The sequence below is a fragment of the Apteryx mantelli genome, chromosome 1 (genome assembly GCF_036417845.1).
Source record: "Apteryx mantelli isolate bAptMan1 chromosome 1, bAptMan1.hap1, whole genome shotgun sequence".
NCBI classification, from domain to species: Eukaryota; Metazoa; Chordata; class Aves; order Apterygiformes; family Apterygidae; genus Apteryx; species Apteryx mantelli.
Genome location: NC_089978.1, coordinates 36277842 through 36304175, shown reverse-complemented (window position 1 = coordinate 36304175; position 26334 = coordinate 36277842). Strand labels below are relative to the sequence as shown.

The 26334-nt window shown below is 37.9% G+C and overlaps 2 protein-coding genes across 3 annotated transcripts in view; one reads left to right on the top strand and one right to left on the bottom strand.

Annotated features, from left to right (window-relative positions):
• The window catches only part of ELF1 (E74 like ETS transcription factor 1), a 92704-nt gene extending 92074 nt beyond the window's left edge, over window positions 1-630 (bottom strand). The window contains exon 1 of one of the 2 annotated variants that reach the window (XM_067292534.1): window positions 582-630. The gene's annotated coding sequence lies outside the window, so the exon portion shown is untranslated. The remainder of the gene's footprint in view (window positions 1-581) is intronic. The other variant, XM_067292561.1, reaches the window with a different exon arrangement.
• Window positions 631-750: 120 nt separating this feature from the next.
• Window positions 751-26334, top strand: WBP4 (WW domain binding protein 4). Its single transcript, XM_067292524.1, has 10 exons — window positions 751-834; window positions 7298-7370; window positions 8756-8818; window positions 8911-9034; window positions 9838-10050; window positions 10985-11040; window positions 14596-14662; window positions 16667-16833; window positions 17829-18046; window positions 20889-26334. Coding segments are annotated over exons 1-10 (1191 nt in total). The 5' UTR covers window positions 751-832; the 3' UTR covers window positions 21097-26334.

The following is a 26334-nucleotide window of genomic DNA, read 5'->3' as shown; positions in this document are numbered from 1 at the left end:
CAGCCGGCCCCCGCCCGCCACCACAGCCCTGCCCGCCCGCGCCGCCGCCTCCCCGCGCAGGGGCGCGCGCCGCCAACCGTCTCCCCCGCGGGGGCCACCGCTGACCCAGGCCGGCGGGGGAGCGGCTGCCGGCAGGGAGGGACGGGCGGCGAAGGGGACGAGCAGCACCCTCCTCCCTCACGGCCCTGACCTCCGCGGAAAGTTGGCAGGCGCAGCCGGCGAGACGGGGCGCCACAGCCGGAGGGCGCGCACGGGGCTCGCTGTGACTCAACGACCTCCTCCTCCTCCTCGCCCAGCCCAGCCCCCCCCCCTCCACCACCACCACCACCACCCCGCTCCCACCGCGGCGCGCCTCCCGTCTCCCGCCGGGGACTCAGACTGCCCCGCGGCGGGACTCGAACCCGCGGTCCCCGGGAGGCGCCGCGCCGGGGGGGGGGGGGGGGGGGAAGCGGGCACCGCGGAGGCGCGCCCCTGCCCAAAGTTCTGAGACGGCCCCCCAGGGGGGCAGAGCCTCCTGAGCCCCCGCGCGGCGCCGGCGCCCGGGCGAGCCGCAACTTGTGGCGCGTGCGGGAGCCACTCACCGAGCCGCGGCGGCTCCCTCGCCGAGCGGCTCCCCGCTGAGCGCTCGCCTCTCCCGGGGGCGGGGGCGGGGGAGGAGGAGGAGGAGGGACGGCGGGGTGGCGAGGGGCGGGGGAGGTAGAGCGCGGATTGAGCTCTCCCGGCTCCCGTAGTCGCGCGCGCGCCGCGCCGCCCCCGCCGCGGCCCGCCCAACGGCTGGCGGCGGTCGGAGGGGAGCGGCGGCGGCGGCCGCGTTGTTTCTCGGGCCGCGGCGATGTGAGTGCCGGGGCCGCGGAGGAGCGCGCAGCGCCGGCCGCTCTCCGCGCACGGCGGCCAGCCCCCTGCCCGGGAGCCCTGGGGACACGGGGGGCGGGCAGGGCTGTGGCCCGGCACGGGGGCCTGGGGGTGCGGGGCGGGGGCGTTGGCGGCCGGCCCGGCCCCCGGTGCCCGCGGGCCTGGGGCAGCCGCAGTCCCGCTAGTGCTCCAGCTGCAGCCAGCGACCCTCCCAGCCCAGCCCTGCAGTCTGAGTTACATTCTTCTCGCTTCGGTCCGCCTCCTGCCCCCCCCCCCCTTCGTTTGTTTGTTTTTGCTTGCGTTTTCTGGCCCTTATCTCTCCCAAGCACACCGGGTAGCTTTGCTTTCTGCTTGCGAGGGACTTCACTTCTGCTTCTTGAGCTGCAGCGTTGGGGTGGTGAGCATTGCGGACGAGTGTTTATAGTCCTCTATCCCCCCCCCCCCCGTCTTTAAAGCAGGGTTTCCTTTGGTACCTCTAGTTATGGATAAATCATAATAAGGAAAACCACTGTCTCCTAGTTCTGCTATATGTCTCTATTTTAGGTGTTTGACTGTAAAGTTTGTGTTAAGACTTAATAGGTTTTTTGGGGGTGGGGTCGAAATCTAAGCTTTGGTTTTCATTACATGAGAATGTCAGATGAATGGCATTTACTCATTTCTATTACTTTTTAGGGTTTCCTAATTTCTGTGCTTAAAAAAAATCTGAAACTTATCAAAAATTTCTTTACAGATCTTTTTGTGTGAAAGTATTTGATGGTTAGGTTGTGTGAGTCTCATCTTGCAGACTCATGCTACATGCAATGTGTTCTTAATTATAGTTATTGCTAAAATTATACTTGAACAATTTCTTGACCCAATTTATGTTTTTGTTTTTCCCTTCTAATCCTTATCATATTCTTACTGACATAACCCATATCCTTCACCTGGATCTACAGCAGCAGACCTCTGCTCTCACTAGATACCTCTGACTTTAGATACCTAGCTTCTGGAGGTTGGCTTGGATTGTTCACTTTAGACTCCCTGTATGAGAAAGAAACATGCACCTATAGAGTTCAGTTCATTTCTTGTTTCTTAGATGCTTAATTTAGGATGGGAAGAATGGCACTTTGGAGCCATTGGATTGTCTCCCTCCATTGACATGAGGGAACTTAGACAACTAGATATCTGACTTTTTAGACAACTAAAGTTAGGTGAGATAAGTCCTACTGGAGCTCTATGCATACAAAAGTCTGCCCTCCCTAATATTCTTGTGCGTTCTTGTATATTGTTACAAATGTTTGTGATGCTCCATTTCATGTAAACATAGGTAACTTAAAATTCAGAAAAGTGGTCTTGCGAAGCAGATTCACGCAAACAATCTTCAGCACCAATGCAGAGTCAGATCAAGCAGCTTATGCAAATTCCACTGTCTGCTGAGATTGTCTTGTAGGATTATGACTTGTATTGTATGTTGTTTAGAGGGGGCTAATACAGTAATAAAAAGATACAGCTGTTTGGTTGTAAATTACAATTTATTGAAGAATTGCCAAAATATGTAATCAACTTGACGGCCAGAAGTACTAAACACTTCACAGAACTGCCCTGTTTCATGAAGATAAAATTCTCATCCAGTGCTACTCTGTGTTAGGAGCCCAAACATACAAATGCATCCAGTGACATATTAGAAGGCCAGCACACTAAGGTTATGTTGGCTAGGAGGACAGTCCTATGTAGTTGGTGTGTCAGGGATTTGTTTTTCTTGAATCCTTATTTTTAGATATAATTTGTTTTTCTTAAAAAAAAAAAAAAAAAGGATATAAATCAAGGAAGGGGTTTTAGGGTAAGATTAGTGCAGTAGGAATGAAGAGTTGCTATGAATTCTTAGGGAGTATGGGTCATTAGGGCCATTGCACTGTGTCCCAATTCACAGTACAAGAGAGCCTTTTCCTCATTTTCCTTTTTGGCTTTCTTCCCTGCTGGTGTTAGCTTGTCATTCTTAGAACTTGCCAATACAGAAAAATAAACTGGGATAATTGTATTAGAATTAGCTGTTCTGGAATGTCTCCCCATGTGGAGGCTCTGTTGTGAAATATATGTGATTCTTTTTTTTCTCCAATATTATTATTTTGCTTTAGAAGTACACAGTATTCCCAAATAAAATTTGTTAGCGTTCCTGAATAACAACACGTCCAGTTGAGTGGCTGTTACAGAATATTTATCCCACAATAGCTCCTCTGAATTCATTTCCTTGTGTAGTCAAGAACTTGGATCTGTATATTGCTTAACAAGTTATTTCACACACCTCTATTCAAGAGAGTGATGCATGCACAGGCTGCTCAGTGCTCAAACCTGTAGAAAGCTGGAAGATGTTAACTGTGTGGAAAATCTTTGCAGATATTAAAATCAAAGAAGACTGCTGAACATGTGTGTGATGTATTTTTTTTTTCTCCTAAAGGCATATAATTTGGACAGATATATCCCTGATACAAAGTCCCTTGCATCCCTGCCAAATTTTGAGTCTGGTGTTTTAAAACAGAGCTGTTCAAAGCAAATGCTTCCAGATTATGTTTGTATGGCCAAATTACTTTTTTCTTGTCTTCAGAACCACCTGAAACAGTTTTATTTCTTTTATTTTCTCTTTCTCTCTCTCTCTCTCTAACTATATATATATATGTATGTATATGTATGTATATAAAAATTTCAGCCAGTATGGAATAGGACCTGAAACTTTCAGCCCAGTCCCAAAATAAAGTTTGCAAAACTGTATCAACTGAAGGTAGGTTCTTTATTAGGGTTGCTTAAAGCTTCCCAGTATGGGAAGGCTGATCGCACCATCTGTTAAAATGTTAATAATGCTATAAGTTGTTAGGAAAGGAAACTTGCACTTTGGCAGGAAGATCGAAAGTGAGAGTTCTGGGATGCAGGACTCCAGTACTGCTGGAATATTCTTCAGGTTACATTTTGAATATTGTCGACAGAACTTCTTTGTGTTCTCCCAAACATGTGGCTCACATGCAGTAGGAGTGCGTAATCCAGATTCTCATCATTTTGACATAGATTCTATGATTCTAATGGTTCAAGAAAGGAATTATGCAAAATAAAAATATCTGAAATTCAGTGCTGCAAATAACGTGGAGAGTGCTGTTAATGCAGAGTTGGTATTTATTCTTCCCTATGTTCTCACTCCCCCAATGTCTTAAATGAACTTCAGAAATCTAAAAATGTTTTTAACATTGAAGCTATTCGCACTCTACAGCTGTTTGCTGCAAAGAGTTATTTCATTAAAGCTCCAAGAAACCAGTTCTGTGTTCACTCTCTCTTCCCTTTCCCCACCCCCCCCATCTCCTTTAGTCCTCTGACCTGAGCTTACAAATTCTCCCTTGTAGGTTTGACCATTAGAAGTTGAAACAAAATCCCTGTTCTTTGGGAGATACAAATTTTTTTGCAAGTTACTACAGGATTTCCAACTTTGGCTGAAAGTTTATGGCAGTTTGTCCAAAAGTATTGCTACTGCTCTGTTCCCTGTAGGCCCAGCGGCAGCTTCCCAAGTTCACTTGCTCAGTTAGCTCTGGTAGGTTGGGCTCCAAACTGACTTTTTGTCAGAAGCCTTCCTGGGAGGAAGAGCTTCAAAGTAAAGCTTGCACACCTCTTGAAATTAGGGTCACCACGCTGCCTTCATTCCTGTTTGAATGGGCTCACCTGAATAAATGTATACAGTGCATAGGTCACGGTCCTGCAAATGTGTAAAAACCATGCATTCAACTTTACGTACTGTGGACTGTCTTTTTCACTTCATTTTACTGAAATGAAGAAAGATGGTTGTAATGGTGATGGCTAGGCAGTCAGCTTTCTGGTTCTCAGCAGGCTGGACCAGTTGTAATGTAAAGCTGAAGTCAAGCATCAGCCTTAACTTTACTGATGTAAGTGCAGGCAGAAGATAAGTAGTCTTAAAAACTCTACCGTTTGGCTACAATGACTTATTTAAAAAAATATGATTCCCATGGTTGTATGCAATTATACAAGTTTAAGAGAGCTTTGTGCCACTTTAACTGCATCTGCTCATGAGCCTATATTTGGTAGATTAATAAAAAAATCACATGCCTAAACATTGTCATAAAGCTGGCTTAACTTTCAGGCTTGTAGCCAGGGCCTGTGAAATCTTGTGGAATCCTACTGAGGTGGGATTTTGCTTCAGTTGCTGCTCCCTTTCCAAAACGCCCCTCTTTGGTTTACTCCCATTCCAACACTGCTGGTGCTTTGCAGGCTCCATCGTTGCTGTAATGCCAGGTGTTATTCAGTGGATATTTCAGATGAGCTTGCTCTTTCTTTGAGTGGTATGAAGTAAACTGGAAAATCTCTAAGAGAACTACTCAGCATATAATACTCTGCATGCTCATAAGTCTCAGAATTGGGACCATAATTTATGCAATTAACTCTTGTTAATCATGAAATGCAAAATTTAAGGTTCCCAGGATAATACCAGGTCTACAGCACTGAGTATTTTTACATTTATTTTATATTTAACATCACAGAGTCAGCTCCTATGTCTATCAATAGCAGATGAAGACAAAAGGCTTTTAACTTAAAGGCCAATATTTCATACTTAAGCCCTAGATTCACCCCTCAGATTCACCAGCATGATTTCTCTAATATGTAGAGCTTAACTCTCATGACTTTTGGTAAGTGCAAGTGTACAGTCTTAATTTTAGCATTTATGCTTGATTCTTTTCAAGAGAAGGAGTCCTATTAGATTATACTTGGAAATGCACAAATGTTCTTGCACCTCTGAAACATGTTGTGAGGTTGTTTTGCAATTTGTATGTTTTCTGTCGGAACTAGTCCTCTACCTTAGGAAAGTTAACCCAAGTTTTAGCTAGAAATTTATCTTAGATGATGTCAAAGGATTTAGAGACAATTTAGGAGCTATAGCTCAAATAGGAGAAAGGGCCTAGAGGTATTTCTGAGCTCTGTGAGAATCTCCCTCCTACCCGCTCAGTCTTCAAGACAGAGCGTTAGATTTCCTGGGCTTTGGCCTGAGTGCATTTTGGAATATAAATCTCAAAAGCCTTTTAATTAAATGTGTGACTAAGTAATCACCCAGTTTTAAAGTATACCATATAGGGATGAGCGGATTTCTGTTTAAATTAGGGGGAAGCCCAGCTGCTGCTTTTTAGCTTTCCAGAAAATTGCTTGAAAAGCTGCATATTGCCAACACAGTATTGCTTACAAGTTGATTCATTTTTTGCAGTATATCCTTCAGATTTACAATTTTAAATTGTAATAGCTTCTTAGAAATTATATTTTACACTAAGCCTTGGTGGGAGGGCTTGTTTTGATATCTGTGCTTCAATTTTAAGTGTTGTATCAGTCAGGTCTGTTTCTGTTATGAAAGACTTGCTTGCACATATCATAGGGTTTAGGGGTGCTATTTTTGTGCATGGCGAAGACTTTGTTTTTATTGAATAAAAATGTCAGGAAGTATTTTCCTTGAACTTTGTACATTGATCTTCAGATGGAAAGCAAAGATTCATCTTTTGGCTTTTTTAATGTTTCTAATGTTTCAAGTGTTAGCTTGAGTTGTTTTTGTTTTCCTTTTTGCCCCTCATTCTTTTTATTTTAATTTAAAAACATAAAAGTATGTTGCTGGAATATTTTCTGTTGAACCGAAGCGTTGCATCTATTTCTGCAAGCCAACAAGAAATGGAATTTATTTCTGTTCATGTGAGAGCCTCATCTGGCATTTGAAAGGGGTTGTTGATGAAGAAACAGTCTTTATCTAATTGTTGGAGGGGTTGTTTGTTTTATTAAGAACTTTTATGTATTAACTTCTGAGCTCTGCAAAGTTCCCTCATGTTTCCTCACACATATGCAACTTCTTATCCAAATTGCATGGTTCAAAAATATTCCCCTTTTTACACTGAAACATCTAAACCATTTGCTGTTTTATCTGTAACCCCACAGGTCAGAATCTGTTCCAGGGCCCCTTCCATTAGCTCACATTGTCCAAAACTATACCTTTCTGTTGCTAAACTCAGTGTACTGAATCCAAAGTGGGCTTGGACATTAAAATGAAAGTTTTACAGTTAAAAACATTTATCGCATGCATTATATAAAAAATAACAAGTTGCACATCTCTGACAATTCTGTCTTTAATAAGGGTATTTAGTACAGCTTGTTAATCTTGGGCTAGTGTTGTCTTTTATTTGTGGTTCTTCTACATCATTTCCGTTGTAGAAAATTTTGTAGTCTTCAGGAATCAGTTGGGCACAGTGCTAACACTGAGCTGTGCTATATGGAACATTAGTCAATACAGCTACTCTTGCTTGCTCCCCATAGTTTGTAAGAAACTCTTACCAAAGGATCACCCAAATAAGACTAGGTTTAGTTTCTGGGGCTGTATATGTAAAAACCTTTGGGTTTGATGTTGTTTCTGATTACACATCTTTTTTTTTTATTTCTTTTCCAGGGCGGATTACTGGAAATCTCAGCCAAAAAAATTCTGCGATTACTGCAAGTGCTGGATAGCAGACAACAGACCTGTAGGATGATCTACCATATTACCTTAATGATTCTGAGATACCAGGATTTTGAATTGCAAGCTTTTAAAATCACTTTTGATACTAGTCTATTGATGCATGAAATATATCATCTTAAAATGTCTTTGTAATACTTACCTGTGACATTTAAAGCGTTAAGTGAGAAACAGGTATCTGCACACAAGATGGTCTATGCTATTCTCTTTGGCAGTAAAAGATAAGAACTGAAATATCTGATCCTGCTTTTTCTTCAGGTTCTGTAACTTAACATTTGATCTTTCTTGAAATGTTGTCTGTCCACAGACGTTAAAAGATCTGCATGACCTATTCCTAGCCTTAGTATGCAAACAGAAAGCAAAACCTGGCATATGTGCTGTTTATAGGTGGGCCTGGTACAGTTAGTGCTCCAAGCATTTAAAGGAGGTTTCTTTCATTTCACATAGCCCACAGAAATGTGATGGGGGTTTGTTACCTCGTTACTGGGTTGTAGAAAGATGTGTCTGATTTGCAGACAGCTTTTGCAAACTACTAGAGCCAGTGGTTTCTAACTCAGAAGTAGGTTTTGCACTCCTAACCTGGTGCCAAGAATACTTCTAGAGCTGAGTTTCATCTTGCTTACAATTAGATACCTACAGTTCAGAAGCACAAGTGTAAGTTAATCATTTTAGGTCTCTTTCTGTAGTAAATGAAGAGAAAAATTCATTAAGTGAGGGATTTGGGTAACCTATAAGCCTGTCTTTGAATGAGATGAATCATCCTCTGAAAGTCTCTATCTCTGCCAAGGCATTCTAGGGTCACTAGGTCAGGTTTAGGCATCTAGCTTTTGAACACCTGAATTAGCTCAGATTTTTGTTGTGTGAACCTTATTAGGACGTCAACTATTTTACCGGTAGAGCTTCTGAACTCCTTCTAGTTTCTACTAGTTTCAGTCTTTCTGGCAGCTCTTGGCTTGCAGACTGTCCTGTTGTCCTTAGTTACCTAACTCTCTCATTTTCCTTTTTCTGCCCTCTGTCTCAGATTTTATGGACTTGCAGACTAGTTTAAGTTCGTGGGATCTTTGTGGAGCGTAGCATAATCTAATTAAGAACCATAGTAATATTTGGAATGTTAAATAAATCACATATTTTTGGAAAGCTTGCAGGAAAACAAACAGAGCGAGTTTAAAAAAAAAGTGTTACTGCTTTTTCATAATTTCAATTTTGAATTTTTCTTAGTGTTCCTCAATTGTCATGAGCAAACATTTTATAGCTATAGTGTTTGCTCTAAGTATTTTCAAAACAGGTTACATTTAGGCTTATTCAGCTAAGCTATGTTTAACTAAATTTTAAGTAACTAAAACTAACTAATTAAAATTGTATCATGTGTATTTTATTTTTCTTGTTTTGAAGAGCATTGAATTTCATGAAAGAGGAAAGAATCATAAAGAAAATGTGACAAAAAGAATTAGTGAGGTAACTCAAACATCTTGTTTTCACAAATACATATTTTTTAATCTCTTTCATTGTCAGACTTGTTTAATCTTTTTTGCTTTTTGTTCTTGTAGATTAAAAAGAAAAGCTTGGAAAAAGCAAAAGAAGAAGAAAACATGTCAAAAGAATTTGCAGCAATGGAGGAAGCTGCAATGAAAGCATATCAAGAGGATTTGAAAAGGCTTGGAGTTAAGCCAGGTAGTTCATATAGCTGCCAAAGGATTAAAGACAGAATTGAAAGAATATTGAATAGGAATGTTTTTTTCTTAAATTAGGTTTTAGGAACTTAAGACTTTTAGGCCTCCAGGACTCTATTTGGTCATTAAAAAAAAAAAAATGAGCCTTCAGTTTGCCAATGGTGGAAATTGCAGTACAGAATGTTTTTAACTATGGTGTCCTCTGCCCATGGAACAATCCAATTTGGAGTAGAAAATTAAACAATGTGATAGAAAAAATACTCTGTAGTTTGCACTTGCAATCAGCACTGCAGCTTCCTTTAGTTAATTGTATGTTTCACTTCTGCCAGTGGAGACAAAGTTCTTACCAAACAGGAGAGCTTGGACCCCACCACTGTCAAACAGTGGAGCTTTGAATCTCCTACTCAGCTTGCAGTTCAGCGAGTACCTTTGTTCTGTCCATGTGAAGACATATACTTAAAAAAAAATTTTTTTTCATAGTTTCAAGCTCCTAGGGAAGCCATCTTTTTCATAACTCTTCTAGTTTCCTTCTTTTTGTTACTCGGAATTCATGAGTCCTTGTGTTTTTTTTCTTCGTGTTACTCATCTTGTGATATTTGGACTTTCTCATGGAACTATAGTATTGCTAAAATACAAGGTTCTTTTAATATCTTTTTCAGTTTACCTGCTGTGTGTGTGATGCTATGAGTGAAAATACTCCTAAGAACAAAATTTCCTGTTTGTTGTTGCTGTTACAAAAGAGTGACTAGTATGTAAGTTCAGATTATTAATCTTTTTTTAAAAGGGAGTATCATTTTCTTTAAGATGATGTAGGTCCCATTTCGACACAGAGTAAAACACAGAGTAATACAGTGGAAATTAAAGGAAAGAAAGAAAAGAAAGAAAAAAAGGAAAAGAAGGAAAAGAAAAAAAAGACACCTCAAGATACCTCACGGCCACCAAAACTTGAAAAGAAGGAGTGGGTACAAGGATTTTCTCCTGAGGGCTACACATATTACTACAACACAACCACAGGAGGTAAAAACTAGTGAGAAGCAAATGCAGACGTAATTCTTGCATGTAAATGAGAAGAGACTACCCACATTTCTTTACTCTTCTGCTGTATCAGTGTAGATTGATAATTAAAATGTTAAAAATTAGCTGGAGATTTGATACTAAACATTCAAGACATAGGCATCCAGATCTTAAGACTGTTTTTACTTTTTTTCAGTAAGTTAATAATGGGAAAACTCAGTAATAGATGTTTCTGGAAATTTTTAGCCTCTCAAAAGTTAAATATAGAAAAGATAGGTGTGTTCCTTCCGAAGAACCTTTCTTACCAGGAATATGACATAAAATGGTCAATTACTTGGGCATCAACTGTGTCCAAATAAAAGAGAGTAGATACTCCAATGGTTATGGGTTGTTTTCTGGGTTTTTTTCCACCTTTACAGGATTTATCTGACTTGCTTCTGTTGAGGAGCAGTGTGTTATGATCTATTTAAAGTGTAAAAGAAATCCTCTGTTATTATTAAATGTAAATATTACAAACTGTTCCTTATAAATTTAAGGACTGACATTAGTGTTTGCCTTAATCTTTCCTCATACAATATAATTTCCAAAAGGTAAAAAACTCATGTGTTTAGTTTCTTCTGGCCAAAGCGACCATTTAAAAAAAAAATCTTTCTTGTACCAAAATTCTAGTGTCTGTGTATCAGCCATAATTTAATAGAGACTGGCAAGTGATTAGTCCTTGTAAAGCCACCTGTAATTTTGACACTTTGGTTTACTGTCCCATGGTAGTGAAAATACCATGATTTGATCAAGGAAGATTTATTTTCTGATGAAGCATATCTATATTATTTGTTTGTATGTGCACAGACATCCGTGTCATATCCTTTAGATCTGTTTTTCTAAACAACATTAAAAATGGACAGAAGTAAACAATGGATGATTTTTTTTTTTTTTTAAGAATCACAATGGGAGAAGCCTAGAGGATTCCAAGACAGCTCTCAAAACTCTAAGATGGTAATCAAATGCTCTTATTTTTTCTTTGTTCTTGTAACCACTTATCAGAAATAAGCTAAACAATTTGCACGTCTGTCTTTTCTGACTGAAGAATATAGATCGTTTGCTCTTAGTAAACTTAAGAAAATATGGCTTGAATATATAGAATGATTTACTATATAGTTGATTAAAACTGAAATTTTACTACGTAAATCTTTGTTTTAACCACTTAATTTATCAAGGGAAGAGAAATGATAGTGATGGTTGTGTTTTTGCAGAATATGCATTTTTTGATTCTTCATCCCATAAAATTGAAAGCTTTTGGGAAACTTTGAATAAATTCTGTTTACCCTTTTGTGAATAAAATATAATTTTAAAAAATTAAATCTTACACATTTGAAATACTTGATCCTCCTTTATCTTTCTCTCCCCCCGTCACCGTGTAATTCTAATCTCTCAACCATTGCTTTCTCAGAACAGAGTTTCTGCTGGACATTCTGTCATGCAGGTCTTATTGTCATGCTGGCATTATCATGTCAGCCTCTCCTTTTAGAGTAAAGTGATGGAATATGAGCATTTGTGAGGCATCAGATCTAGACTATAGCTTATGAGCTTCTTCTGCACTACAGTGACATAGAAATTCATAACACTTAGAAAAAGAAAATCTTCCTGTTTGACCAGTCCTCACTGAAGAATAGTTGTTTTTTGTATGTGTGAAGGAGTGCACGTATGTGTATTTGTGTTATATTATAACATACCCCAAGCACTGTTTGAAAAACATTGAGATTGCATTGTCAAATACTCAAAAGAATTAAGAGTGCCTATTTTCTTGTGCGATTACTTTAGGATACAGTTATGTGATAACTTGTCTTTTCTGTAGGTTCCTTCACGGAACCTATGTACAGGCAACCTTCTAGCATTTTACATTATTTTCTCTAATTAAAGCATAGGGAAACTTGCTAAATAGTCCAAAGACAAAATGATTTATTATTATTATTATTATTATTATTATTATTATTGGGCTTTCCTCTGATATTTATCACTCTGGAAGTTCAGTGCTTCAAAACATTAAAAATATTATTTTTACATCAGTCCTGGGGACTGAGGTTGTGTTTTTCCCATTTTGAAAACAGGTGTCACAGGTACAGTATGATTTTAAAGTCAGTGTTGTCCACTAATGTTAGATTTGCTGTTAGGGATCAAAAAAACTGGCTTTTTCAGAATGCCTGACATTTTGTAGCTTTATGTTGTTTTTCCTTAGCCTGAGAAAGTAGCCTTTGCTTAGTATTAGATTATTTACAGTCATAGGAGAAACTGGTTATAATTTTATGTATATTTTTAGGCAATTGAATCAATTTACAAAATGTACATAGAGTTCACTGTCTTTATTCTGGCTCCTGTTAAGACTGTGTCTATCTCAAAAATGCTGGCTTTTTTCCAGCCAGTGTTCATTCCCAAGAGACTGCACACTTTATATCAGAGCTACCCAATCACATGCCACTCTAGCTTTTTGATTCTCCCATGGTTTTATACAGCTTTTTAACCAATACTTCAGATTTATCTCCTCAGTCTAGGAGCAGCTTTGCAGTATATTTAGGCAGTGTCACTGCTGTCTTCCAGTGAAGGAGATGGTCCTGTGACTTGTGGGCCTTGGTGCGTATTTGACCAGATAGTGAACTAGTTCACAGGGTGTAAGGACGTCAGAGTTTAGGGTAGTGCTTTGTAGGCTTGGTTCCTTGAATCAGCTTACTGGGGAGTCAGAGGAATGCCAGTGCAGGGAGAAAAGATGGAAGAGAGAAGGAGCTCCCTTCTTGGCAGCATTTCGAAGTTAGGTCATCTCAGCAGTATCATAAACATGCACCTTCTGGTTCGGATATCTCTCTTACGCCACATGGTCATGTTTTGCCATTCCTCCCTCGCCCTGATCTTTGACTTTGTGGTGTCTTTAGTTATTTCAGCTATTGCTAGAAAGGGGCATTTGATTGGTCCCTCATTTAGCCTGAACTAAAGATATTGGGAATATCCAGCTCTCTAACAAGGACTGTCATTGTCCTTGACTGACATTAAAGGGCGTGCTTGCAATATGTAGTTCAAGCAAGATTCATTGTCCCTTCTTGTTTTATAGCACATTAGCTTGCTCCTCAGACTTCACAAAAGGTAGATAAAACACAGTAATGAAAAAGTATGTTGAAGACCACATATGACTTCTGTTAGATTGACTTCATGCTGGTTAGCATTTATATAGTGGGATGCTTGGCATGTCTAATGTCAAATACCTGCTGAAAACCTCTAAGAAACAGATCTGAAATGCTCAGTATCTAACAACTTTAACAAAAACAATAGGCTGTACTTAAGGATAGTCTGTTGTCCTCTTTCCACTTAAATGAAATAAATTTTCCTTTTGCTTCTCTTGTTGAAACTAGCACATTCAAACTTTTGAGAACAAGACCTTGAGGAAAATTGCTCACTGAAGGTTTTCTTGCTTTTCCATTCTCTGAACTGACTGGTATTATTTCTCTATTTATATAAATAACTTTCTGTGGAGCACATGTGAGAACTTCTGATTTTGTTGAGTTTTAAAAAGACAACACAGTTTTACTAGAGTATTAAGCAAATGCATAGGTGTATGTATGCAGAAGCCTATATATATGTGTGTGTGTTTGTATATACACACACAGAGACATGTATTAATGAAAAAATAACATATGGTGAAGCTGATATTTCTCTTGCATCAAAGTTCTGTCCTATACAGGGGAGTGGACAGTATTAGTACTTAAGGAGCAGTGAAATAGTTGTATATGTAAGTGTTGGTGGAATCAGATCCTTGGGGAAGGTCTCAAGTTTTGTGAACCACTAATGATTGTCTAGCTGTGGATGATTTTGCAAAACACTTTTGTTTTAATTTGCATCCGCAAAGACATACCAGCGACTTCTGCCCAATATCATATGTATGTATTAAATAAGTAGGAAAAATGAGTGCCTTGTTGAAATCAGTGTTTTTCCAATTTGAGCAAATTCATTGGTATACATTCCTCCAAAGTTTGATTCTTAACTATTTTTGGTGAAGTCCTGTTTTAGGATAAATTTTAGAAGATTTTTTTGTTTGCTTGTAGTATTTATTAATACTGGTTTTCTGTAGCTCTCACAAAACCCTGTCTTCTGGAGAATTTTTTTCTCAGTCTCTACTTAGGACAAGGAACAAAAAAGGAAATTACATTTTAAGGTGTGAATACTTTGGAAAACCAAAAACTTGTAAAATAATGGACTATATCATAATTTGAACCGTATGGCAACCTGAACTACACTGCCTGGTTCTAATTATCCACTGTTTGAAAAAAATGTGTGTGTTGTGTTTGTGGTACTTAAAGTTAGGCAGTCTGTATTCAATTGCATTTGAGTCAAAAGGAATATTTTCTAACAGCTTTAGGGGTCCAAGTTTCAATCAAGCTTTAAAACAGCAAAATTATCATGAATGAGAAATACTCAAAGGATGAATATTGTTATATTCTGTAAGTGATGCTCTGACTGATCCTTAAAACTGTTTTTTTTTAATTAATGTCTGTATGTCTTTCTCAGGCAGCAGCATGGGTAGAAGGTGTCACCGAAGATGGTCATACCTACTACTATAACACACAAACAGGAGGTAGGGAGAGTCTGTTTTCCAGTTAAGCTGTGTTTCAGAAGAAAGTGTTTTCAACTCTGCATTTTGTTTTGCAAGTGAACTGCATTTTAATGCCATTTCAAAGTTTTGTAATTTTTAAGTCATTACATTAGTTGAAATACACTTCTTGCTTAAGTCAGTGCTGGCTTTTGGCTGTGTTTTCAGTATGTATACACTTGTGCTTCGTAGGTTTTTTATACACTCAACTTATAACTGTAAAATATGGATTCTTTGTTTATATAAATGTGTTAACGTTTTCGTTTGGAAATCAGAAAGGAACAGGATTTTATTTTGACAGCTATAGAGGGTTGAATAAGGATCTCCACAGTTTTATCCTTTTGCTGAAATAGCATTGATAAGAGAGGCCAGGAGTCAGACCCTCTACTTCTTCTCCCCCAATTTTTTTTTCTTCTACAGGGGGAACTTTGTAGTAACTCCCCCAGAACAGGCATCTGTTCTCTAAATCTGACTGACTCGTGCAAGTTTGGTGATGCCTCTCTGGAGAGCCAGTGGTTTTATACCAGCCATGGATTTTCTTTCTGCTGCTGGGTGTGAATTGACATTCCTAATGATGCCAAAAATAGAAGAAAAAAATATTCTGTTTTTCAGCATGCCACTTTCCTAATCAAATCATTTGTGATTTGTTCTTTTGAAATAGAAATGAGATGCTGGATATTTTTAAAGTTGCCTTCTAAATTCAGACATGTTTTATGCCTTTGGTTGTATTGCTTTTTAAAGTTCTTTGTGGACACGTGACATGAAGAATGTCTTTGAAATCAACATATTTGGTAATATTTTGGCTTATGAGATTTTAAAGTTGCAACAGAGATCCTTTATTTTTATACAATTATAGGTGTTTTGGAAATGCTTGAAAACTGCTCGTTAGCTCTGTTACACTAATCCCATTCTCTGAAGAAAAGAGAAATTGTTAACCAAGGAGAATATTTACAGTGTCCAGTCTCAGGCATGTAATTTAGGAGGCTGGTATCTCTAGGCTAAATTCCTGCTCTGAGTCATCCTCTGGGAGGCTTTCTCCTTCGACTATATGGGACACCTAGGAAAATGAGCCTTCTCAGTTAGCGGCCTAAAGCTAGATGACACAAGCACCCTTCACAGACTGTTTTGTTAGTTCAGAGCCACTGACTGTCAGTACCTTGCACCTTTACTCTCCAAGATGCATTTAGAAACATACCTGTTAAGTATTTTCAGCTAAGGATATCTTTGGAAATATATAAAATAATGGGAAAGGTCGTTGTTTTATTACGTTTGAAAGCTTATATAAAATAATTTATTAAAAGTTGATATACTTTTACCTTCTTACTACTAACAACAGTTTTAAGACCACTGAGTTAACTTTAAAATTAATAAATTTAGATATTTCCTCTTAATGTATTTTCTGGAATACTACTTTTAATTGAAAATGAGGTCATGTCCTATAGATATTTTCAGATCTTTTCAGATTAACGTTTATATTTCCTTATTTACTTGACTACTCCTTAACTAGAATCCTAATATTACTGAGCCAAGTAGCACAGGGAAGGGGTTAATCTGACCTGAGAGTTAGGAGGCTCACAGTTAGGGTTCTTACTTTATCCTTTCTTTGTAATCAATAGACAAATCTAATCAAACAGGCACCTCCAGAGGGCAAATCATATGTCCTGTTTTAGGATGAGATGGAAACACAGTCTTCTAGTTTGCTATGTATTATCTTTTTCTTAAGCACTAGTTACAACATGCTTTATCAAAAGTGAAGTCAGCTGCCATGAGAATATTTCTACTGGGAAGTAAGGTGGTACCTTTCTGATTAAGTTTATTAAAAAAATAAATAATTAAAAGGCATACTGAACAAAGGCAGAAGCCTTGTGCTAAATTATTTGCTGTATTTTTGCATAAGGCAGCACCGTTACTGGAAGATAATGTCATCAAAGCAATAATAGATCAGAATTAGAAACATAAATAATGTGGTTATCCAAATATCTTGGACAGTATCCACTTGGGAGAAACCTGCTGGTTTTGTTTCATCTTCAAATGAGAACAGTCAACGTGACAAGCATTCTGAAGAGCTTACAGAAACAGATTCCAAAGCATCTGCATCAGACTCTGAAAAGGAAGATAGTGAAAGCGAAGAGCAAAGTCCAGAAATAAATTTCAAGGTAAGTTCTATCTTCAGGTCTATTTTACATACAGTATTCATTTTCTAGCATAAGATGACTTTGTCTTTTACCTCTTACAATGTGCTATACTCATTGTAATTAGGTTAAACCTTATGACTGAAAATAAAAGTTTGCACTTGTTTGAATAGTAAAATTAATCTTTATTCAATTATTTGGCACATTGATAGCGCTGTTCCAGGATACAGAGTATGGTCTTTCAGCCTGCCAAAAGTGTGATGTTCTCTGAGAAGGGGCACTGTCATCTCTGAAATAATCCACAAAATGATTTGAGTTTCAGTGTGAGGTTATGACTTCTAACCTTCATTAGTAAATGTGACTGCCCAGAGTCACATTCAAGGACTCTGGGTAGAGTCCTTAATTTAAAAAACAATGGCAGCACAAAACCTGTATCAATTAGGTATTTTTGTCTTCAAATCTAAAAGTTAAGATAAAGGCTCTAATTATGGCTTTTGTTGGGCCAAATGTTTTTTTGGAACTGGTAGTCCAGAACAAGGACAGTCCAGAGACAGTTTAAGTATAAAATGTATTAATAGACAGGTGTAAATTCTAAAATATGTATTTTTGTTTCACTGTGCATCATTCTAAAGTACTAACAGATACTTGTTAGCTGTAAAGGACATATGTATGTGTGCCTGCAGAAAGCTGTATGTGGTATGTTTCACCTCTTTTTTTTTAGCATGTTAAGCTTTGTTTTTAAGTTTGTATTGGCTACTTCTTGCTCTCATCAGCCATGAGAGATGGGACTTCCCAACCTTAATTTTTTCTAATATTTAAGATTTTTTTCAACTGTGTATGTGATGAAAGCTCAAGGAGAAAAATGTTCAGATTTTATTACAATATGAAATTTATTGTTTCAAGTTATTCTTAGTTGAAAAGTATAAATAGTAGATAATAATAAATAAAAGATGTAAAATAAAGCTACATTGTATTTTTATTTAGGCATTTTTGCTTAAGGTGGGTTTTTTCCTCTTTAGAGGAAAGGAGATAATGGTGAAGAAACAGAGGAAAAGAAATCTTCCAAAGCTAAAAAGTTAGGCCCTTATGGCAAGTGGCGAGAAGTTAAGCAGGAAGAAGCTGTTGATAAAGAGGAGACTACCTCAGTTTCCCAAGAAACCTCCTGTGACATATCTAAGAAGACCAACCCGTATGGAATCTGGGAAGCAGTTAAAAAAGAGGAAGAGGAAGACACCTGGTAAGTATCTGTTTACCACAGGTGTTCTTGTAATGTTTATTTCCAGAGTGCTTGTTTTCAAGAGCTTTTGTTTCTGACTTTTGACAGAATGTGCTTAGCAGTTATTGGGAATGTAGTCCAAATACAATTTTTGCCTAGATGATTATTTTAAGGAATATCTTTCTATGGAGGATGGTGGTGCTATTTTGTTTTTAGTGTAAAGTGCGCCATAAGTACAAAATAAACTTTGGTGCATTAGTGGATTGTTGCCATCCATGATTTTTTTCAGCGGCTGAGTATTAACTATGTAAAGATAGTTATTCTAAGCTTATGTTCCTTAGCATCATCGCCTTCAAAAATATGGTTCAGCTGCCTCAGAAGTTCTTGTGTCTGCTTCTACAACTGCTTGCAGGCTGGGAATGGCATAGGCAGCTTTCTCGGGGTCTCTAGCTTCTAGGCTAAATTCTGTTTCTTTGTGGTGAATAATTAGTTGGGCTAACTCTACATGGAGTTCAAGATCTATCTTGACTATCCCATGCTGGGGCCAATCTTCTAGGACCAGCAGCATCTTGATCATGCTGTATTTGTATTAATAATATTTGTATTCCTTCCCAGTAGGATCAATAGTTGTTGACAGTGTGACAGTGTGAAAGTGTGCTTTGTTAGACTCCAAGCAAGTTCTAGCTAAGCCCAGTATGTATGGCTAAGCTAGTTTCACAAGCACTGAGCTTTTCTCGATTCATGGTTCTGTACTAACTCTTAACTGTTCACCTGAAGGGCGCAGCCCTTTATCACAGCATTTTATTTTTTTTTATCTACTTCCATCCAGCCTTGCAATAGAAGGCTTCTGGTTGAACTCCTGTTTATCTTGCTCCCTAATTTGTATCTCCAAAATAAAGTTAAGCAGAAAGAAAATAAAAAAATCTGCTTCAGCTTTTTCTGCTGTCACTATGGATAAGTGCCTACTGCTCTCATAACCTGGTAGGAGAAGCTTTCTGGTATGCATTGGGGAATATGCCTAAACCACAAGAGTTTCAAAGAGCTGGCATAATCAAGGCAATATTTATGATGATTTAGGTTATCACCCATCTTTAGAAGACACTTCTCCTTCCCTAAACTAGCCCATACAACATCTTTATCTTTTGAGTACACTAGGCAATATGCTGGAGTCTTGACTTGGATTCAGATACCTTTGAATGAGAAATACCTAGCTATTTAGGTACTTGGAAATTCAAACCAGATTAGGGTAAAATGCAAATGGATGTATTTTTTATAGCACCCAAAATAGACAACACAGTTACAAATGTTTACAAAATATTTAAATAAGGAGGTGAAAGAAAAAGCGTGTAGTCTACTTATGCCAGCATTAAATGTGGAAGTTGTCTCTCTCCCATGTCCATCTGAATTGCTGCAGATGTTTTCCTGACACACATCTGATCAGGAGTTGTTATTTTATTTACTTTTATTTTTACTGCATAATCTATGCATGAGATAGCTCCTTTTCTTCTGAAGCACGCTGTCTTTTGTAGCCAGTTTCTTGTTATTGTTTGCTCCAGGTGTCTGAAGAGATGAGTTTTGGGAGAAGGTGATCTAAATTCTTCAGTAGATACAGTTTTGACACTCTTCAGGCTAAATTAAGCACCGATATACTTCCTTGGAGAGATAAATGTCTTATGTGATCATCTGCTTTATTGAACCAGTTAACCACTCCTTGACTCCAGAGCTGATAAATTCTCCTTTCAGTGATTTGGAATTGACTGCCCAATGAAAAATGCTTTCAGCTACTGAACCTTATATATCAGTCTGTACACAGGCTTGATATTCATACACACATAACAGGGACAAATGCAGTTGTTCACTATTTACTTTTGATTGAGACCAGAAACAGTGCTAACCACTTTCAGGAGGCTGACCTTTTAGGGATACCGCAACAGTCACATTTTCTTGACTTGCAGTCATTGTCATGGCTCTTGTTTGGGTGCTTGAGCTTATCCATGCCTTCCTTGAAGCACAGTACCTGAAATCGGGTACAATACACCAGCTGACATCAGACCAACACTCAGTAGCCCAGAAGGATTTCTTGTACAAATTGGCCAGCAATACAACATGTCCTTATAAGTGTATTGCTTCACAGTAGTGTAATGCTGGTGTGATTCATGACAGGCTTATGATCTCCTCGATCATTTTCTGCTGACTGTTCAGTTGTTCTCCATTTTATGTTTGTGCCACAGGTTATTCATTTAGATCACAGTGTTTTGCTGTTGATCCCCTTAAACTGATTGGTAATTTTTAGATAATGTCTTTGTCAAGATCAGTGTTAGTTGTGATCCAGTCCTCCAAAGCTGTCTCTCCCAGCTTAGATCACTGGCTGATTTGGTAAGCCTGTTTTCTATTCTGTCATGTAGAACATTAACTGAAGTATTGAATAACAGACCTGCGATGGACACCTGAGGAAAACTACTCAATAGCTTTTTGGCATTGAACTGTTGCTAATTGCTTACTGATGAGAGTCTTTCAACATTCTTAAATTTACAAACATGCAGGGCTGTTGGCTTTTATAGGACTATTTACATGATCAGTAGTTGGACCATGCTATAAGCACAGTACAGAACTGAGGTCTCAATTTTTTACTTTGTATGCCAGTTCACACAGAACAAATAAAGCACGTTTTTCTCTTGATTCTAGTCATGCTGGTGATCTTGGCTAGAAAACTTTGTAACCTGCTCATGAGTTTTCATAGGAGTTTTTCAAAGCTGCTTTGACAATTAAATATGAATGTTACTGGCTGCAGTTGGCAGTGTTGGTTTTCTCCATGTAGATTAACCCTTCCGCTTTTTTTTTTTTTTTCACTCTCTTCTCACAGTGAAAAAGTGGACCTGGAGCTTCCTAGTACAGAGAGTGACAATCTACCACCTCCAGTGCTAGAAGTTCCAGAAGATGCAAAAGTGATATTTAAAGAGAAGACAGTCACCTCTCTTGGAGACCTGTCAGAAGGGGTGCCAACATTTAAAAAGAGAAAATTTGAAAATGGAAAATCTAGAAACTTAAGACAAAGACTAAGTGATCAGTAATATTTAGCAAATCATTTTAGATTCTGTTTAAGTTAGAAAGAATCAAAAATTTAATATTTTAAACAGACTTTTATAAAGAAAAAGTTGGTTAGAAATTAAGGATTTATAGCTATTAAAACATATGTGAGTTCTAATTTTTTTTAATTTTATTTCTATGTGATTGCTTTTGGAATGGAAGTTTGTGTTATATTACTTATGCAGTATTGTAAATACATTTATTTTTTGTTTTAACCATGCCATCTAAGTTCAGTTTGCTCAGTGTATGCTGTTTTAAATACATTGTGTAAGGTTTTTACTCCTTTTCTAAGTATATGAAAATGTAGTAATTCATAACTTGGGAAAAATGGTACAGACCTTTTACTTTTGCACAAGAACTGGATTAGTGGCATGTACTAGAAAGTAGAACCAGCTCCCAAGATTGTTTATGTGGAGTAGTTTCCAAGCTAATGAGTAGAAATACTGTGCTTACTAACCTTTGCCTCATTGCTTGCAAAACAGTAGGTGGTGAGAGTTCCAACTTTTCAAATAGATAATTTGAAAGCTGTTTTTAGAGGAGTTGGTCACATCAGTGCCATGCATTTCAAATGACATTCTAAAAGAAATTACTTGTGTACATTCATGATAAATGTATTATAATTCTGCAGAAGATTTAAACCTGATGAATCTTAACCTTTAATAACAGCACCAGAATCACCTCTGCTGGAGTAGATTTTTTATGTGGTGTCTTCCCATTGCATATAGCTTTGTTGTTGTCTCTACTTGAATTTTTCTTTCTTTTTACACATTAAGTTTTCTTTCTTTGGTCTTGATTTCTTTTTGTCTCCCTCCCTGTAAAAAAACAATTGCATGACAATTCCATGAAAAAGTATTCCAAAGGTATAGCTCTGCTATAGCGTACAGCATCCTTTTTGAGACTGATGTTTTTGTCTGTTGGTAAGATGGATGCATTGAATAATTGCAGACAGCATCAGCTGGCTGTTCATAACAGCTGAAAGGAGCTAAGCATATTGAAGCTCCATCGTTCTCAGTACCATAGGAGAGGAGAAGGAATGATGAACAAGTAAAGCTGATGGCTGAACTGTCCAAGATGGCTGCAGTGCAGTGCTTGGCTGTTGAAAATGCACAATGTAAATGCTAAAACATTTTCTTAAGGATAGTAGGTTTGATTTCTTCATCTGGTGGGAATGGTCTGCATTTAGCATCATCTAAGTGTCATTGTCTGCCACAAAAGGTGGGCCGTAAAGGTTCAAATCATGAATCCATTCAAAATCCATTCAGAAATATGTCTCCATTTTAACACTCACAGTGCCTTGTTCAGGAGAATCTCAGTCAAAAATACTGCAGTTAAAACATTTCTCAGAGTCCAGCTACAGCAAAATATACTTGGTAACTGCTGAGCTTGAACTTCACTGAGAAAATGACTATTAATGTGTCAGGTCAGCTGGGGAAAGAGTGCAAAATTGGGAATCTGGTTTGTCATGTATTACGAAAGAAGTCGAGGTCCTTTTTTTTTTTTTTTAATTCTGTGATACTTTCTGTGCAGGCAGAGGAGAATTAAGTATTGAATTTAATCCTATGTGTTTCTTGGGCTTCTTCATCAAGGTTTATTCTTCTGAATTTTGTTCTGAGAAATTTGCAAGTTTTCTTTGGTATCTAGCTCTGGCTTATCATTTAGAGGTGTAGGGTACTAGATGCTCTCACAGTTGTAGATGAAGGAGTAAGTGTATTTACTCCACATTAATATAATGCATAAGCCTCATATGCAAGGCTAGAACAGAAATCTCCCCTACTACTGGAGAGATGCTGTCACATATTGTTTTCATAATCTTATTAAGCACTTTCTTAAAAACAGCTTTTTGGGGTTTTGTTCTCAGTGTTATTTGAACCTCATTACTCTAACATATGGGAACCTGCTTCTAGTTTCTAGGCTACGTGTGTTTGTGACCAGTTTACACTCATTTATTCCCAATTTACACAAGTATTGCCCTTGAGCTAAAGTAGCTTTTCTTCCTCTTGAGTCCATCATGTTGTTTTTCTGTTGTTTTGGGTTTTTTTTAATGAATCAAATAAAGTATCTTTCTGTGATAGGATCTTTATTATCCTGCCAGCACTTCACTTTTCATCCATTCCACTCTGAATTTGTCTAGGCTCTATATTTGAAAAAGATTAAAGCCATGCATGATGTCACTAATACTTCCTTAGCATATTGGAAATAACTCTTGGTACATCCTTGAACCACAGTTGCTTTCACATGACTGCATTGTGCTGTCTGCTCTGGGTGCCCTGTGATTTACCAATACAACTAGCTCTTTCTGCTCCTTTGCCATTGCCAACTGCTGAGATTGCAGCTGATCATGCTTTCATTTAAAGAACAGAAATTTTTCTATGACCTTGTGTTTTGTACTGCTCTACTCGTTCCATTTCTGTTACTGCAGGCCTCAAGTATATTCATTTCTTTATGATCTCTACAGAATGTTTTTATTATTTATTTGCTCTTTTTTTTCTTTTTTTTCTTTTTTTATGGTAGGCTTTGCTTATGTTTAACATCCTCTGAAGAAGTAGTCTTTCTTTTTTAGTGAGAATCTCAAAATACAAGCATCTTTCCTTAAAAATGTTTTGTCCCATTGAAGTGGTTATAGACAGTGATTTAAGATACGGGTAACTAAATTGCTTAACCAGATGTTTAAAAACATCTGAAAATAAATAAAAGTTTGTTTTAAAACTGGTTTCCTTGAGGAGCTGCTGTTAGTTGTAATATGAACCAAAGGCATTTGTAAAGTACTGTGTTTAACAGGTAAATCAAAACAATTATTTTCTTTACATTAGGAAAAGAGAATAAATATTTTATTTGTTAACCCCTATTAAAGTTGGGTTAAATACCACATGCTTGTTTTTGTTGATGTGACTTCTAAAGCCTGGATTTCACAAGAAATACAACACTTTACTCCCCATTAACTCTGAAAAAATTTGGAGAGGGACCAGCTTATTGTTGATTGTCAATTATAAACTACAATAAGGGCCAGTTGAAAGAAATTTGATACTTACAAAGCCACTGTTTAATTTTGCGTCATGCTGTCATACTATTTCCTTATTGTGTATCTAAATCAAATATTTTCTCTTATATACAAAAATATTGTCTTGTGTAAAAGCTAAGGCAGACACTGGTGTTCCAGTACATCTGTTCTGCACAGATCGCTCTCCCTTTTATGCTGTCTCTGCAAAATCTCCTGCCTTTAGAATTTACCATGGGGATTTGCTAGGTACCGCAGTAGTTATGCTCCTTACGTCCTGATCTTTTGTTAGATTGCACTGGAGTTGGAGAAGGGAGTGTTTCTTTCACTGTTTTAAAAGAACAGTGTTTTGTGTTCTGTCTAATCCATTTTCCATCATACAGTATGTTTTGGTCTGCTTACCTGCTTTTATTGCAAGCTTCTTGGATGAGGACTACATCCTTCTTGGTTTTGTATGCTGTCATAAGGCATTATTAGTGTTATTAGAAGGATAGTAGGAGAGAGAAAGAGGTAGAGAGGGAGTCATCGCAATTTCTGCCCATGGTTTCTTTTGTGTGATACTGGGCAAGTCACTTTAATGCTCTGCATTTTTATTTCCTTGTATCATCTTTTATCTGTCCTGTCTGTTTAGAGAGAAAGCCTCACAGTGCAGGACTATTTTGTCTGTGTTTTACACTATGGCCTGCCTGGACTTGCTAGTGTATCTAGAAGCAAGCATATTGCATATACTAAAAATGATAATGATTTTGTTTGGCATGTAATTCATAGTGACAGGAGCTGTGCAGAGACCACCTATTCAGTTTGACCCAGGTTATAAAACGTCCTTGTTCCTGTTTGACCTAAGCCAAATCTTAACCCTTCACCTGTGAATCTGCAGACTGAGATACATACTCTCCAATTTGGGAAAGTTTTTTATTTGACCCTCATGAAGAAAACCTGTGCTGCAAGATCATCCAGTCCCAATATTCAGACTTAGAAGATGCAGGGGCTGGTCATGACATGGATCTGAGTTAAATTCTCTACCTGTGCACATTTAAAAGAATTTCTTGTTTTTTCTCCTGGAAAAAAAATGTTATTTCAGTGCACATTTTGGCATTTTGGAAAAGGAGTAAAAAATTATTAAATGCTGCTTGGTTTCCTTGATTTGCTTTTTGAGTTGAGTGTCTCCCCTTGTTAGTACTTTTATTATTATTGGTGTCTTCCTCAAACTGTCTTCCTTCAGTATTCCTATATATGCAAATCTACATATCACTCTTGTGCTGCATTTCTAGTACACGCCTTCACCTTATCCCCAGCTCTGCTGAGATCTTCTGAAAGCTTCATGTTCTCTCACGCAGGCCACTGTGTCTCCAGATCCCAGCTTATGCAGAGTGCTTCTGCTGTCCATTTGCTTCATGCTCTGAAGAAGTACAACCTCACCTATTTTCAAACAACACTCAAGCAATTTCAAGACTGACTAGACAGCCGCTTTTGATATTCTCGATAATTTGCTTTCCTGAAACAGATTTCATTCCATTCCTCATACAGGATTTGAAGCCCTAAGTCCTTTCCCTTGTTGGTCCAAAAGCTGTCTGTATAACCCCTGCTGTTTGCTGTTGCAATCCTTTGTTTCTGTCTCATCAGCCATATCTTTTCAGTCTCTCTTGTATCTACCTCTTGAGTCCTCTCATCTTCTACCTATTTAACTTAGAAATTGTGTTATCCATTTGTGTGATTAATGAATCTAGCTTTGTGAAATGTTTTGGGATATAGCTTAAATAAAAGTTTCTGTACAAAGAAAAAAACAATATTGCACATCGTTATCTGAACAGGGCTGAATTTGCCCAGTACGATTCCCAGAGAATGTCAGCAAACACTGGTTTGGCTTTATCTGTAAATGTAGAAATGTCCAATTATAATGTTAAAAAAAACAACAGGCAACATTATACAGGCCATCTGCTAATGACAGTGAATTTTAATTGATTGTTTAACTGAAGATAATAGCGAAGAACAATGGAGTTGTTCAAAACTACTTGTTTTTATTTATAAGTATTGTCTGCAAAGTTAAACAGCTGTTTTCTCTTTAACAAATTCTCAGTTTCTATTACAAAATACTGCCAGCTCTTGGAGTTTATATGAAAATACTGAATAAAACTTACATTCAAACAATCTATATTAGTTATTCATGTAGTCAAGGTTTTTAGGGTAGCCTGAGAGATTTATGCATGCATAGCATATTCTGTTAAAA

Excerpts from the sequence above, each read along its gene's own strand:
- WBP4 (XM_067292524.1), top strand. Across the intron at positions 8,819-8,910 it reads TGACAAAAAGAATTAGTGAG|ATTAAAAAGAAAAGCTTGGA; the intron begins GTAACTCAAACA and ends TTGTTCTTGTAG. Across the intron at positions 11,041-14,595 it reads GCTCTCAAAACTCTAAGATG|GCAGCAGCATGGGTAGAAGG; the intron begins GTAATCAAATGC and ends TGTCTTTCTCAG.